Source organism: Alligator sinensis, unplaced genomic scaffold, assembly GCF_000455745.1.
Source record: "Alligator sinensis unplaced genomic scaffold, ASM45574v1 scaffold486_1, whole genome shotgun sequence".
Classification (NCBI taxonomy): domain Eukaryota; kingdom Metazoa; phylum Chordata; order Crocodylia; family Alligatoridae; genus Alligator; species Alligator sinensis.
Window position 1 is genome coordinate 82,615 of NW_005842053.1, and position 17,180 is coordinate 99,794.

Sequence of the window (17,180 nt, forward strand, 5' to 3'; positions counted from 1 at the left end):
TGCTTTAAGCATGTGGAAAACCAGATCAACTCAACAGGGATACATACATGCATAAAGTTAAATAGGGATATAATTACTGGGAAGATTGAGATGCACATCCATCAATTTTCTGCCACCTAATGCCAGGCACATAGGAAGGCCTAGGCTAATATCTCATTTGAATTTAGAAAACTTTTAAAAATCAGGTTTAATGTGTTTGTGGGCCCAGAAAAGACAGGCGAAATCATATTAGAAATACTTTAAAATCTAGATTGTTATTTCAAATCCCCTCTGGAAAAATGTATGTATGGGGGGAAATCTGACTTCCCATTTTTAAAAGCACATCCATCATGCTTCAATGTAGGATGAATTCTGCTGCTCTCCCAGAGGCGCTTAGGTGAGCACCTTGCTAGCCTTGGCCAGTGCTCGTCTGCTCCAGGCAAGTACTGGCCCAGCTCCATCCCCAGGCTGTCACAGAGAGGAGACAGAAAAAGCTCTTATCTCCTCTCTGTGCAGCTGGGTGGGGAGAAAAAACAGAACCTCTCTGCCATGCAGATCCCGTACCCAAGCTTGTAGGCTTGAGTCCTGGTAGGGACTGGGCCAGATCTGCATGACAGAGAGGCTTCAATCCCCCACCCCCCCTCCAGCCTCAGTTCCTGCTGTGGTTTCTGGTTGCCGTTGTCAGGAGGCTGGGTCTGGGTGGGTGTGGGGGAAGGAAACCCCCCACACCCCCCCACCACAAGAGCCCTGTCACAGCTTGCTGGCTATTGTCCCTGGGGGAAAGGGAGGTGTAGGCTTGGTCAACACGGCAGATGGGCTCCCTCCACCCTCAAGCCTCTTTACAGCTGCAGCCAGGAGCTGCAGTGTGGTGCTGCCCAGTCCAGCTTTTCACTGCTCTGGGAACTGGGGCCAGGGGAAGGAACCCCCACCCTGCTGCAAGCCCCCACACCCAGCTTGCTAGCTAGGGTTTTGGGGAGAGGGGGGCACAGCCAGGTCCATGCAGTAGAAGGGCTTTCTTCCCTCCAGGCCCAGTTCCCAGAGCAGCAAAAAGCTGGGCTGGGCAACCTCACACTGCAGCTCATGGCTGCAGCTGTCCAGAGGCTGGGATGGGGGGGAAGGAGCCTCCTTGTCATGTGGACTTGGCCTAGCCCCCCTGAGACCCCAGCCAGCAAGCTGTGGGGGGACCCTCACGGCAGAGGGGCTCCATTCCCTCCCCTCCCTGCAGCTGCTGCTGACAGTTGCTAGCTGGTGGGAGAAGGGGAAGGGGCCACTCTGGTAGCCTCCTGGGAGGCGTGCGGAAGCATCTTCCACCTGCTGCCTTGGCCAGTGCAAACAACCACTGAGTCCCCAAACAGCAAATGCTGGTTCATTCCCACTCTAACTTCCATCACTTTAAGTAAGGTACAATAGAGTGCTTCCACCAGTGGCTTCTTGAACATCTGTACTTAGATTTACACACCACCTACTGCAAGGTACTGAAAATCACCTGGCAGTGCGCATTGAGAACAGCACTCCTAGGTGCTGGGTACTCCAGCAATCTGGCTAATTCTGTGCATGTGTGCAACTATGTTTACAATAATGATTTAATTTAAGACTTATTTATATGATATTTAATTAAAAGTGACTTTCAAGACTGCACAAAACCAAGGAAAATGATTTTATAAGAAGGTTAAGCATCAGTGACACATTCAGACAAAGTCTACACTGCCAATTAAGGATTGATGCAGTGTTTACTTCGACCACCCACTGTCTTTTTTATGGCGTTTTATAGATGCCAGTGCAGAAAGAACTTGGGACAGACCCTAAAATCTTTCCCTTGTAAAACTGCCCCTATGGTGCCACTGTGGTGGCAGAGAATGTTGCCTAAGAAAAGACCGATTAATCACTGAACACCCTCATCATGCTTTGGTCCTTATTCCTTAAATACAAACGTCTTTTCTTCTCTGTATTTTTTTTATGACAGACAAAGCCATTCAGATATTCCCATATTTCAAAAGAACTAGCTCACTAGATTTAAAGCCCTCTATCTTATTTTTATACTATGACTTTTTTTTTTTTTTTATTAATATAGTACGCTACCTAGGCCCTGGTGCTGCAGAGGTCAACACAACTCTCATCCCAGAAAAAATTATGCAGGTACTCAAGTGTTTGCAGGACTGGGCTTTTAAAGAATAGAGACAGAGAATGCATGTACAACTCTACACAAGAGGAAGAGATGAGAATATTGTGTCTCAGAATGATCTAGCTCTGGGCAAAGGGGAAATGCTGAGCCTGCAGACAATGTAGGCAGGTTCCGTTAAAGCAGCATTTCTCAACCCGTGGGTCGCAACCCAAAAGTGGGCCGCAAGAATATATGAAAAGGTTGCTAACAAACTTTAAAAATGGATCAACAAACTTTAAAAGTGGATCCTCCTTTAAAAGAGAAAAACTGAGAAACTGTGGCTTTTCCCTTGCAGGCTGGCAGAGTTCCAGCCTACAAGGGATGCTTGCGGTGCAGCCTGCCCCTCCCTCCCCCTTTGCCCCACACATTGTGAGGCTGGGGGCAGGGGGCAGCGAATTGGGAATGAGGGCCTCTGGGTCAGGACTGGTCATTGATTACAAATGAGTCCTGATACAAAAAAAGGTTGAGCATCGCTGTGTTAAAGGACTCCTTCTAGCTACAGCAGAAATGTTGCAGGTAGGATAAAAATTGTTGTTTCATATTTGAACTGTGATGGTGGTGTAAGAGTCCCAGTCATGACCAATACCTCATTGTGCTAGATGCTGCACAATCTCTGAATATTTTAGGGGGGCCAATATGTGTGGGTGATTTGCTGCTTCTGTCTGCAAGACTGAAATGCACGACAGCTAGCAGTACGGTTGGTTACAGCACTCTTGGAACAGGGCAAGAGTGGAGGGACAGAGAATATTGTTTCTTGGGGAAATACTGTTTTGGTCTAGGGCAGTAAGTCATCTTTCCTACTAAGGCAATGGGAGGTTCTTTCTTTTTGTTTTGAAAAGCAGTGAAGGTTACCTTGCTTTTGCCTCATATAAGCACACCTTCTACCCACTTTGCACAGCCAATACATCACTCACACGCTGCAGGACTGTAGCTTGATTCTGGTCCTAAAGGCATTAGTAGTAAAATGCCATTGATTTCACTGACAACAGAATCAGGCCGCTGCATCCCTTGGCTGTGTGTAGATGAAATGAGGGGCGTGTGCGCCCAACACTTTAAAGTGGGTTAAATGCTGTTGCACCAGTTTAATGGTGTTGGTGTTTGCACGCATTGGCAGCGTATTGAGCAGTAATTCCAGATGCTGTAGCAAATTCAGTGGCGTAATAAGCCTTAAATAACTTGGGGAGCAGCAAACTAAAGCTTCTCCAAGGAGTTTTAGTTTGCAGCCCTACAGCCGTGGAGGGAAGCACGGGGCTCTGTGCAGCTCGGGGGCTCTGCAGGAAGCCCTACAGGCAGCCTGGCAGCAGCTCAGGCAGGCAGGCTCTGCCTTTTCTGCCTGGAGCCTGCCTGCCTGAGCTGCGTGGGGGCCTGCTGCTTCTCTCTGCAGATGCATTGCCCTCTGGGACCGTCTAAGCCGGGTGCCTGTGGGTGGGTGTTGCCTGATGGGGGAGGGCCACCGCTGCCACGGAGGAAAGCACCAACCCCCACAGCAGCCCAGGGACTGCTCCACTCTCTGACACCTTGCCCTCCCCTCCCCACCGCTGGAGAGGCAGGTAAGTTCAGGTGTGTGCATGACATGGGGGTTTAAAGGGCTCTAAATTGAAGCAGTATTTTCAAAAACCCACCGCTTCAATTTAAGGCCCTCGTTTCGTCTACACATTCCCCTTGTTATCAGAATAAGAGTAAAAGGTGAGAGATGTTCTAAGAAAAAACATTTTTTCCAGTAAAGTTTCCTGTGAGGACTGGTACCGTAAGCTGTCAGTGTAAGAGCTGACTCTCTGTTCGCCTAGCTTGCTTAGGTTTCTGAAGAGTAAACAAAACTTTTAAAAACCCTCATCTAGGTTTTACTGCAGTCCTGCAGTGATACCCTTGACCACCGGTAATGACCAACAATAAGCTAATTCAAAGAAAGTTTTAAAAAAATGGAGGAGGATAGTTTTTATTACTTTTAAATGAGTGCTTGATGCATCATGTTGGTTCACCTGATTAATGTTCACAGCAAACTCAGCCACTGGAGTTGTAATGTTTCTGCAAGCTTCCCTCCAGCAAAGCTATGCCATTAATTCAGTGGCATATGTCAGCTCGGCAGAGCAAGGTCACTCTTCTCCTTCAAGGGGAACCTTTTTAGAAATAATAAAACTGACAGAAAGTTCTTTTTTGCATGCTTTATGTCACCTGAGGTTGAGTGCTGCAGTTAATATCACAGGAGCTTATAAACATTCCCATCTCAGGCAGCCTCCAACCCTTACCAGGGTTTTGGAACCTAAACTTTTTTTTTTCAGTAAGCTAGTGACAGCTTTATGTGGGCCAAATATACAATATGTAATCTTAAATGAGTAAAAAATGAGTAAAAAAAAAAAGAGTAAATCATAGGCTTTTTGGAGGAGAAATTTTGGAAGCCACTAACATAGTGCTGATGTTGCAGTTTGCATTTTGTGGGCTGAGGCTTAGAAAGAAAAATGTAGGACTAAGGACTTTATCTCTTTGAATCTATGGGTGTTTCAACCTTTGGGCACGAGGGGGAAAATTTATTAAAACTATTATTGGATCTCCTTGTTTCTAGTTCACTAGAGACTGTAAGAGTACACTGTGAATCTTAAAAAGCACTTAATGTAAAGGAGAACACAAAGTTATTTGATATATTTATATCATTGCTTTGAAACATAGATAAATGGAAACATACTATGAAAAATAATTATCATGAGAACCTGAATACTGGGGCATAAGTAATGTCCCATATGCAAAACATAAGCAAACAAAAGACTATGTCCACTAAAAGAACATGATATATCCAAATATGTTCAGTGTGCCAAACTTTTGTCCTTTCAGTATCTCCTCAGACCTGCCATGTATAGTTTCTGAATTTTCAGAATTGTAATTGAAGGCACTTTCACAGGATTGCATTTGTGTGGGGGCAAAATTTGGCGTGCTATTTATTGTTGGTTACTGTGCTATACTATTGCACAGAAGACTTCATTTCACAACTAAGGTGAATACCTTGCTACTGCACCATATTGCCAACCCAGCTGAGTTCCTGCATGTCCTTAATGCCTTTAGCTCACAATATTGTCCTCATTGTCCAGTCACAGAAAATACAGATCTCATTTCATTAGAATGGCACAGGCTTCACTGCTTGATAAATCAGTGCAATTAAGAGGCTTGGGTTTTTGAAAGGCTTGTTGGGAACTTGAGTACATAGAGTTGATGGGTTACGGTTTTCCTGTTTTGGTCTTTACAAGCCTAACAGCATCCTGGTAATTTAGTACTGCCTGCGGACATTTCTTGGTATAAAGGATTTTATTCTGGGCTCCCTACATAACCAAGGTGCTACGGTTGCCATTTCAGGACTAATTCTAGTGAACTGAATAAATTAAGCCATCCTAAGTCTCCTTAGTAGTTTTATACCAGAAATGATTACACAAAGGATACATATACATGTTCCTTTGGGGTAATGGGTATTGCCAGCTGTGTGAGTCTAGCAATTACACATCTCCTCCCATTCCATTTTCTCTGTTGCAGCAACAGCATTGTAATTCAGACTGGGTTGAAAACAACAATTCTACTTAATGAAAATGCTGATGTTTCAAAATAAATTTTTGCTCTAATGAGGAACAAAAATAAAACCTTTAAGAATTTTTCACGAAAAAAATCACAATGGAAACAGTGTCACTAACCCTAGACTAAATATGCAGACATTCAAGTTTATGTCCCTAATGCAAATCAGACCAAGCAGGGACTTAAAAGTGGGTCTCTCATAGGTCAAGTGAATTTTCTGAGCAATCCAGTAGGCTTTTAGCTATTCTGGGTTTGTAGATGCTAACTCATCCTCCATCTTCCTCCCTCGCTCTTTTCTCTTCTCCTTGCCAACCTGACAAATCTTTCTCAATAAAAGTGACTTTCACATGCTGCATCCTCCTCCAATATCACAGATAGGCCATGATTTACACAGTCTATGGGCTGGATAACAGTCTTGCACACAAAAAAAGAAAAAAAGTCAGTACAGAAAAGAGAGTGTGATAAAAGCATTTCTTAACAGGTGACATCAATAGAGCCTAGCCTTCTGCTCGTGAAGGAGAAAGACCTTACTGGTGCCGAGTGGGTACAATTCATGCGTGGTAATGGTTAACACACACTTTGAGCAAGTATGGTTGACTATATGCAGGCCAGGGGTTTGGTGAATCAAGCCTGTTGAGTTCCTTCAACTGTTTCATCCACCTTGTCATCTCAGCTTCTTTTTTTGCTATTGCTAAATGAAGGTAATTTCTTCATCTCACTGCCACAGGCCAGCTGTCTGTGACAAAGCTCTATCTCTGTCTTAAACTTAATGAAAGAGGAAGAAAACATGAATAAAAGGTTGTTCCCTAGTCAGGCCATAACGTTTTGGTTGGTGGCAATCCTATAATAATTTTCCTGGTTCAGAAAATCGTAAGTCCTTTAAAAAAACAAACAACTTAGTGTTTGTATGCTTTGGGATCATCAAATTATCTAATTTTCTGGAGCATAAATCCTCGTGCACTTGGAGAGTGCTCTTTGATTCAGTATGAGTAGATGCTCAGGACACCCATCATTCCAAGAAGATCAAAATGAAACCAGTGAAGGGTGGGAGAACAAGGCTACCTGGTGGGTCTTGTGAAGATGAGCCTGATTTAGGCATGAAGTGGGACACTGAGAATGGACTCCATAAAGGAGACTTAATTCAGCAGAGTATCAGGAGGCCTCCATTTTTTTCTTTTAGCTTTAAGTGGGGGCTTTCTTGTCTGCCCCTGGAGACTTGATGTTTGATATGACATACCATTAGCTATAGAGATTCACTATGGTGGGAAGAAAGCAGTCTCTTAATTAATACCTGGACTTCTCAGGAGTAGAATTCAGTCATAGAGAGGGAACAGAATGCTTTTTTTCTCCACTTAAAAGCTTCAAATTTGAAGGTTAAATGAAGACCAGGGATGTTCCTTATTATATTCAGATCAGTTCACCCACCCCTTCCAACCACCTTCATTTTTCCCTTCATCCATGGAACAACCCAATGAGAGACAGAGAGATAACAAAAGCTAAATAGATGTCAGTATGGTGTGTATTATGTGTAATAATAGAAGCAGCTGAAGCAGCAGCACTAGTGACAGCAGATGCTTTAAATCTCCAGCATTTTTTGTAGGCTTTAAACTTCAGAGAGCAATCTGAGGAAGAGGTAGCATAATATGCTTCTAAATAAAACTACATAAGGATGTAGAAAGCCAAAGAGTGAAAAAGGGGGAAATATACCTACTTGCTCATTTAAAAGATGATTTGGCATCTGGTTATAAACCTCCCACCCCTTATAGCACTAACTTCCCACCCCCACACATACTTACTTCAGTATCTGATGCGCAAACATTCCTTCATATTCACACTATGGATTGTTTAAAGATGTTTTGCTGTGTTGCCAAGAGAACCGTGAACTGCCAAAATCTTGCTGAAAACAAGAACTTCACAACTTTGAAGAAAACAGTGTACTACCCTTAGCAACTAAAATGGCCTCACTTTCCCTTCTTCCTCATCATCATCTTTCCAGGTTTCAGAAAACTAAAGTCAAGAGATGTGACAAAAGGGTGATGAAAATCGTACTGCTTGCAATAGCAGCTGTGATTCCAGTTCAAATAATCTGTCACTCATTTTTAACTGAGCAGTTTTCATTTCACCTGAGTTAATTACGATGAAAGATTAGCACTATTTAGTGATGTGGAGGCTCATTCCTCTTTCTTTCTCTCCACAGTCTGTGGGGATTCATACTCCAAAATAACTCTCTTAACTAGCAAACTTCTAGCTAGCAAATGCAGACAACAACATCTCATATGTAACAAGCTTTGTTCAGTTGCACATGACTTGATACATTTACACAAAATCGTGACACTCACTGGTTTCTCCGCTTGATTTGAAAAGGGCAAGTCCAATGAAGAGAGAAAATGGTACGGCATAATCAAGAAAGGTTTTAAGCAGATCATGATGTCAAGTCAGTATGTGCAATACGGGATGGTATCTTTGAAAAGTACATTCCCTAGCTTTCTTAAAATTGACGTGAGCGGTTACTTCAGACCTGATAACTGGACTAGGAATATTCTGAAGTAGATTACTGGAAGAGAACTGTCACATACAAAGAACTGTAGCCCACATCCTCCTGTCTGCCCATGTCAACATAATCTTTTTTCAAGAAACCACAGTATCAGAGACTTGCTTCATGTCTGGTTCTGGGTATTTTCGGGTCACCTAAAAACATAGCACCAGAAGAAAGCTAAGCAAAAAAGAAGACAAAACAAAATTGTAATTGGGCCAGATTTGCAGTTGGTGTCAGTCTATTGACTTCGGTGGAGTTATGTTGATTTACATAATCTGAGTCTCTGTCCCCCTGGGTTTATAAGAATTTGTGCACACTCATGTAGAGGTCTAGCAGAGACCACAGTTTTCAAATGTAACCTTTTAGAAGAGCGTATAGAAACTAGCACGAACACCCAGCATCCTGGGTACTTTGTTGAGTATCCAAATGGAGGAACTGGATGCTCATAGGCATGCTATTTATCTTATTGGAAATCCCTGGACATGCTATTCCTTCATGATCCCCTAGTGAGAGAATAAGACTCCAGGGGCTTCAGAAGTCCATTATGCTCTGGGACAAACATAAGAAGAAGCAACTTTCTAAATCTGTTTCCGACAAAAACAGAAAAAAAAGTAAAAATAAGGTTGTATTATAAATATATGGAAAAATGAGAAACAAGAGAAGTATTTGACTGTAGCGCTATCCACATACACAAGAGAAAAATCACTCAAGGTCAGCTGTAACCTTGTTCTAGATTTTCATACAGCCGGAGGGAGGCAGGAAACACCTATCAGAAATGTCACCTGCAATCCCTTTTATAAACATGCACATGTACATATATATGATTATTTCTAGTATACTTTTATGTGAACCCCTTTGGATAAAGCCCACAGGTGTCCTTACTATAAGCTAAATTCCTAAAACTACTACCAGGATGTTATCATCTGTTTCTGGTTATTTTATAGAGATCAAATGTATTTTGACAAACAGTCTTCCTGCAAAAGGCAATGCAGAAAAGACCTTTAATGATAGAACTATGTGCCATCTTTGCCTGTGAGCATAAATTTGTACAGCAAGCAGTACAGTGAAAACAGCTTATCATCAACTCATCACCTCTCATCATTGTTAAAATGATATGCAAATAGAAGCGAATACCACTTCAGTCATGGTTGTGAAAATTAGTATCCCTGACATTAACAATGGCTCATTTATTACACACTTGGAATTTCAGACAAAATATATTATAATCTTGCTATTTTCAGGACTCTGCCAGCTATACCTTTGAAAAAATAATAAAACCATTAAAAAGCTAAGATTCTACCATTCAAGGATAAACCCTACTTAATATTCATTAACACTGAACAATCTCTGCACTGCAGAACTTGGCCTACAGAAGTTCTAATTGCAATATGAATTATTCTGGGTGCTTAGGTTTATTGCACCTTTATTGTCATTTTCTGTTCCTTAATAAATATTTTCCATTACAGAATGCTGCTCAAACACCATATGAGAAAAAAGCAGCACTACGAAACTTACGTAGCATCTGCCCACACTAAAGATACCTCCTTCTAACACCTCCTTCTAAGTGATTAGCTCAGATGACAAGTCCCATTAAAGTGAATGGTAATTTATTCTGGTATTTGCAGGATTGGGCCCTGGTTGATGAAAATCCACAAATGGTGACATCCTACACTCACTGACTCTACAGCAAAACTCCCCTTGATTTCAGCTGGGCCAGGATTTCACTGAAAATCAATAAAACTTTTGGAGTGAAACAGCACAGAGTACATTAGTTTTACAGTAAAGCATTTTACCCATATCAGATTTGCCAAGCTATTCCATGTGTAATCTCAGAATCTGAGAATAAATACTAGTTTAGCCTGAAGACAAGCTAATAGGGACTTTGAATATTTTTTTTAGCTAAGCACATAGGAAATATATCCCCATTCTGACTCTGTACTTATCTTGCACAGGTTGAGATTCAAGTACCACGTTTGTGAAATGTATTTTAAAACATAATAAGAGAACAAAGATGAAGGGAGTTCAGATGCTGCGCAGAATAAATAAAAAGATGAGCCTTACTTCAACCAAATCCAGAGAAAAGACTTGCTCCAGGTTAAGGAACAAGCAAGACTACCTCAGTTTTCTACCTACCTACATGCATTTCAGAGACATCCTGCTTTGTGTACTTCATAAGCTCTGATACAGTGCAGTATGGAGATTATTTACACCTCAAAATTGTCATTTACACTTGGATAATGTGAGTGTAAAGTAGATATAAAATACCAGGATGGGCAGATGAAACAGTTAAACCACTTTACAGCCACCTTGAGCTGTACATTATTGCAAAGGTAAATTATTGCGATTTAGCTTCACTTACGGTGGGCTAGGAATAGACAGATAAAATCAACTTATGCCAGATCAGCTAAGGCAAGCATCCTCACTCCTTGGAAATTGTGTTCTTATTTTTCTGCCTATGTTCCAGGAATATCAATTTTTTATGCTCATATTACCCAAGCTTACATGGCTGCACAGGGTGAATGGCAGTGGAAAATCAGATCCCATAAAATTTAATCAGAAACACCTTCCACCTTTTTCTGCTCCTTTTTTTTCCATTGGACAAGCCTGATAAACACAGTTGAAAACTGACATTTGATCACTTACTAGTGAGTACCTCTTTCTAACCCTTCACTTCATGAGGTTTGATGGTGGGGATGATGGTCAAATCAGAATCCAAATATAAAATGATAGAAAAATCACCTCCCAGGAGGCTCAGTTTGTGCCTCTTAAGATTATCTTAGAGTTTGAAGGGAGTGATAGAAATTTTACTGAAGCCAGTAGAAAAACCAGGAAAACTTGGCTCAAGCTCTATACCAGAGGTCAGTAAGTTATGGCCTGTAGGCTGAATTAGGTTTGTGGAGCCATTGGATCTGGTCCACAGAGCTGAGCGGATTTGGTAGTGGGGGGACTTCAGGAGCTTTCAGTAGCAGGGGCTTTGCCTGTGCCACACTGTAGCTAGATGATGGAGAAAAGCTTCAGCAGCGGCTAGGTACTAGGGGCAGCCTGCCTCAAATCCCAGCCACTTAGTGAGGCAAAGGGATGGATGAGGAAAAAACCCTGAAGACGTATATGTAATAAAAACACCCAGCCCCCAGTTCAGTACTCATTGTCCTAAGAATAACCTCCTCTGAATTTGTAGCTGTCTCTGCAGCTAGCCCATGTAGTTTACTCTTCAAGAGATCAGTATGACTACCCACCACAGAGCTGTCAAACTGTGGTCTGGTCTGCCCTAGATAATAGTGCACTTCAGGACAGACACAAAAAAAGGAGAGTGGAAGACAAGTGAGGGGGAAATGTATCTTGATAGATGCGTTTGTAAGTATGGAAGGTATTCAAATACCATGCTGATAGGATGGCATATAAAAATCTAATTATAAAAAAAATCATATAAGGTAATTATTCAACTCCATAATTTTAGGATTGATTCTGCAATTTTAAAAATATTTCCATTGCTTTTAAAAAATATGAAGTCTGGGTCATGCCTTCAGCAGGCACAAAATGGCACAGCTCCATAGAAGTAGGCCCTCTGTTATCCCTTCTGAAGTCACAGACATAAGAATATTACCAGCTAGTTTACTGCCTCGTTTAACTCAGAGAGGAAGAACATTGTCAAAATACAGAAGAGAGAGAATATGGAACATAGAAATCAGGATACAGAAGAAAGACAAATTTCCACGGGGGTGGGGGTGGAGTAGATTTCAAGATGAGACTGAGTATGGGCAGTCTTGCCTCAAAAAATGAAGGCTTATGTTACATCTAATATGAACATAATGTATTTATATAAAATGAGCATGTAACATGTATATATAGAATAAAGTGTATGTCTGTATGTATGTCTGTATGTTCTCTTATAACTCAAGAATAGCTGGTCCTGTCTACTCTAAACTTTCCAAAATCACTGAATACCACCCAAAGAAAATTATACATGGGGTGACCCATTGTGGGACTTTCAGGGACTATTTTAGGGAACAACGCTTTTCACACGGACAGTTATATGTCACTTGCTCCAGAGGTGGGACTCGAAGAGGGCTGAGTACACTGGCACCAACAGGAGACACCGTGAACATTGTTTATAAAGAAATTCTACAATAAAGATAATTCATTTGGATGTCATTTGAAATGTAGTTCCACGTTAAATATTAAGTGTTAAATATGTTGTACTGTGTTATTTAAAAATAATGAATATTTTTTTACATAAATATGTTGTACTAAGTTCTTTGAAAATAAACAAATACTGCAATTACAAAAATAATGACCTGGGTGAAGAACAGGTCGTTCTGCTAGTATACACCATATGTATAATATACATATCTAAATGTGTCCATACATAGTGACTGGCATTTAACATTCCTATACTATTACAGGAATCATCCAAAGATAATATAAGGAATAGCTACTATAATCCTAATTAGTATGGAATAGTAAATATTAAAATTCTAGGTGACCACGGCAGATCGAAAGCTGTTTAAGATAGCGGCCATCTATTGTTCTGTTTCTGTAGAATAGTACAATAAGGCCCATTCTTTATGGGCCCTTCATCACTATCACCATAAACATGCTTACTAATCCACATGTATTCTATTGTATTATATTGGGAATAAGGAACTAGAATCTGAAGGGATTTATTCTTGCATGGAACATATCCCAATTACCACTAGTAGTTGAGCACAGGATCAGCTGACTGTCTGAAGAACAATTTTAATCCTTCCTCGTGTGATTTGCTTTCTCCCTATCAAAGTATGTAAAAGTGTTAGACATTCTTAATAGGCATCAAATACATGACACATTTACATTTGTATGAGAAGATATTAAGAAGAAATAAAACCAGAAGAAGAAATCAAGATGGAAATTTGGTGAAGAAATGGATAAAAGTCAGTCTAAAAATTATGATGAAAGTGGTTACTGCATATGGTTTATAGACTTTTGACTGACTAAAGCTTGGTAGCTAGGGAATTGTCTAGAAAAGTTGGTTGTGAAATTATGTAAATTTTTACATAAGTTTTAGATCTGCGTCTAAGGTGTTTCCCAACGATCTATTGAGTAAATGAACTAGCTCTCTTGCTTAGAGGGAACAAATTACAAAAGTCATTGTGACAACCTATAGTTTAGATTTAATTGGTAGTGGTTAAGATTCCTTTTGTTTTTTGATTTTTCCTTCTTCATACTTAATCTTACAGCATTCCCCAAAACTTTCCCTCTAGAGAAATTCATATAGTAGGGCCTCCTTCTTCACTAAATTGCATCTTGTATAATCCCTGACAACTGTATGACAACGGGTGTGAAGCAGGTAAAACGTTCCAAAACAGACTGCCAGTGTGATGGACTGATATGCCTGGAACAAATTATCCCTTTTCAGGAAAAGGTTCTAAAAATACATACTGTAATAGAACAAGGTGTGCATGTTAACAATACCATTACTCTATGTAGACTGATGATCTGGTACAAAGTTATTAATTCAAAGTTCAGTTGATTGGAAGAATAAAATAAAGATTTCTCCCTTACCATAAGCCTGCAACTTCTAGTGGCTAGTATGATTCTGTTTTGGGAGTGTTTTACCCCCACTTTCACTGAGTACATAAAGTGCAAGACAAAATTTAACTAATCTAATATTATTTCCTTAGACACATGTAACAGCCATGATGCCAGAATTTTATGCCACTGTGTGTATTGAGGAATGTTTCTTGCAAATTTTGCCTTGAAATCTTGAAGTCAGTGGGGAAATTTGTGTAGAAAGGGAGCATTTCACATGAGGAAAGGTGGAAGTCTGGCCTTTATTGAATGTATCATAGAGGAAAAAACAAAAATAATCCACAAACAAAAAGAAAACTGTTTTCTTATGCTCATTCCTTACTTTAACTACAGTATTTAATTTACTTTAAATTAGCTGGTCATTATCATAACTCACTGTCTACAAAAGGCAGCATGATAATTTAACAGCATCAAGTATATGCAATAGAAACAAAATGAAACACTAGCAGAAAAAAGCCACTGGCAAAACCTATTCTGGAATTCATTGAAATCCATGGGAAAACCTCTAACTGTAACAATGAACTGCACTTTGAAATTGGGAATGTCATAAACAAAAGCCAACACTGATGGAAACAGAAAATGCTTCTGATAAACAAATGCCTTCAATAATTGCACTGCCTCTACAACTTAAGAGCCACAAAACTGAAAGCAGTAATGGGCTGGAGGCAGCTCTCTGGACCTCTAAAGATGGATATGTAGGACTCTCTCTCATCTCTGCCAGTAGTAAGTTATTCCAAGGGCTCCAGAGAGTACTGCTGGAGGTCATTATGTACCCAGTGCCAGGCATGGCAGATATATTTACATGGTAGGACACTGTCTTTCCAGTGCCTTTACTCTCCCTCCTCTAATTTCAGATTATAGCACTATGTGGCTACTACCACTTTACTCATCATATTTCTTTCAGAATAAAAGTATAAACATTTCCACCAAAATGCAACCTCCGCCCTTAATTATGAGTATGAAAATGTTGTTTTGTCTAAGTGGACAAAAATAACCCTTCAGTGCTCCTCTCACAAATGGTTATTATATTCTTGGCTTATCCCAGGCTAAAAGTAGTGGTGACTTTTGTGAGAGTTATTGTTCAAATGCTGACAACATAGCAGGAAGCAAACATTAGCAGCAGGGCTCTTTTAAAAAGAGATTTTCAAAGTTGTTACCTTTCAAATGGGAATGGCAATTTCATAACTAGGATTCCCTAAACTGGATCACTAAACTGAATGTTTGTTGAGCATAAGGCTATCTTATAGCCCATTATCAGATTTTCCAATTACATATTTTCACAGATGCTACAACACCTTCAAACCTTTACCACTGTCCTGTGACTAATGCAGAATCCTTAAAATACTTGTTTTGCAAACAGTGAATTATTTCTTTTATGAGTAACGATTGTTATATAAGTTTTCTTACCTTTGGCTTTTGACTTTTCTCCTTTTCCGACACATTGGAAGGTTTTCTCTTCAACATTTTAAATTCAGATTTATCCAGATTATGTGCAGTTGACTTTGACCAAACAAAATGTAACAATGCAAGCTACAAACGTTGCACATGAGATAACTGGTACTTCCTTATTCTGGTCAGGATATGACTTCATTCACTTCTTGAGTAGACTGAGTTGAAATGTTATTTTGGAGAGGGAGGGGTGATGTGGCAGGGGAGAGAGCGCACGCATAAGGCAGCATCAGGTGTAGGAATGCATACAAAGCTAGGAGTCAGGACCTTCTGAGTTCTATTCTGCTTTCTGTCCAAGACAGACATTTGTAATTCTTTGCACAACATAAAAGGACCCTAATTCCATGCTTCTCTCAGACTTTCAATTGCAATGAATTCATGTATATAGACAATACAGAAACAGCTCCACTGTTGCTTTTTGCTTACAAGGGCATTATTTCCAAGCAGATCTGCATAGTAACAGTAACAGGCTTAGCTCTTTCGCCTTCTCCTTCTTTCCCACTTATGCATATGTCGCTGTCTTGGAAAGCTCTCTATTTTGAAAGCTACAGAGAAAGAAAAGGAAGCTGCTCCTAGGGAGAAAAATATTCCACAGCCACCCTTGCCCTTTGCATGGTGGAACACTTTAACCTTTCTCTACAGGATCTAGACTTGCTAAGACAGCACTTTCAAGTCCTCAGTTTAGTTTCCCAAAGCACCATCATCGATTCTGTGAAATAGAAAGCAGTGGACCAAGCAAAACAGACAAACACTAACAAACATTCAAGAGAGAGCAATATGGGGATACAGAGAGAAGTTTTAAGTCCTTTACATTTCCTTTAAATACAGCCAAAAGGCAGAAAGAAGAGGTGAGATATTAGGCATCCAAACCAGCACATTTCATTTTAAACTTCTGTGTTTTCACTTTGTTTAACATAATCTGCCCAGAACTATCTCATGTCCCAGAAACCCAGAGGCTTACATACAAGGAGAGATAATTGAACTCTGAATCATTGACCATTAAATTATGAAGACAGGAAACTATGCACAATTCTGCTGGCTTCTGGATGAAAGATGGAAGAGTAACCAGCAGTTTGAGCAAAACTCTTTTGGATCTCAGCTTCAGTAAGAACTAATGTGAACTTTATTGCTACACATGAATAAAATGAATTGCTGAGTTGTACAAAAAAAGGCGACACATGCTGATAACAAGATATCAAATATCTGGTCACTTTTGAAGTTTTCTTGGTCAAATGGAGATTCACAAAATCTTATGAGTCCATATGCAATGTGCAGAACTTAGGAACTTTACATTGCTTAATTTCTGCCTGTCATTGTTTAATATTATGTTTGAACCAACCTGACTTTTTGAGAAAGTTAAAAAGCAACAAACCTTGTAAACTGAAGTGGAGGAGAAAGTTTGTTCAAATTCAGTGGGTGTGTCTATATATTCAATTACAGTGAGTGAATTAACTGGAGCTTTTTGCCCAAGAGTTTATTGCTCCCAAGCATGCCGTTTGAACATGTGCCTGGAAGCAATTAACTCTGGAGCAATAAACTCTGCAGTTTATTCATGCACAGCATGTGGAGCTGGGGTAGAGCAGTCCCAGCTGGCAAAGGGCTCCAGGGGTCAGCCTGTCAGCCCAGAACTGCTCTCCCTGGCTCAGCATGTGGTTGAGGGGTGAGGTGGGGCACAAGTGAGCTTCAGGCAGGGCTAGCCAGTAAGCAGCCCCTGCACTGAAGCACTTGCAAGCCCTAGCCAGTTGGACAGGCTCTACACATGCGCTGCTATGGAGTTTTTTACTCTGTGGAGTAAATTAGTTTACTCCAGTCTAACAGTGGGGCACATATAGACACTGAATAATTTACTGTGTAGATAATTAGTCTATTGTACAGTAAGAGTGTTTATACATGTGATCCGGGGGTGGTGGTGGTGTTTTAATTAAAACAGCTATG

General features: G+C 40.5%; 1 protein-coding gene across 2 annotated transcripts in view; it reads right to left on the minus strand.

The window, feature by feature from the left end:
- The window catches only part of LOC102378130 (SAM domain-containing protein SAMSN-1), a 134,793-nt gene that overhangs the window by 34,018 nt on the left and 83,595 nt on the right, over positions 1-17,180 (minus strand). Inside the window, exon 1 of one of the 2 annotated variants that reach the window (XM_006022912.3) lies at positions 15,204-15,334. The exons of the other annotated variant lie outside the window; for it this stretch is intronic. Within the exon in view, the coding sequence (XP_006022974.1) occupies positions 15,204-15,260 (57 nt within the window). The 5' untranslated portion in view covers positions 15,261-15,334. Of the gene's footprint in view, positions 1-15,203; positions 15,335-17,180 lie in introns of those variants that run through there. 2 annotated transcript variants of the gene reach the window in all.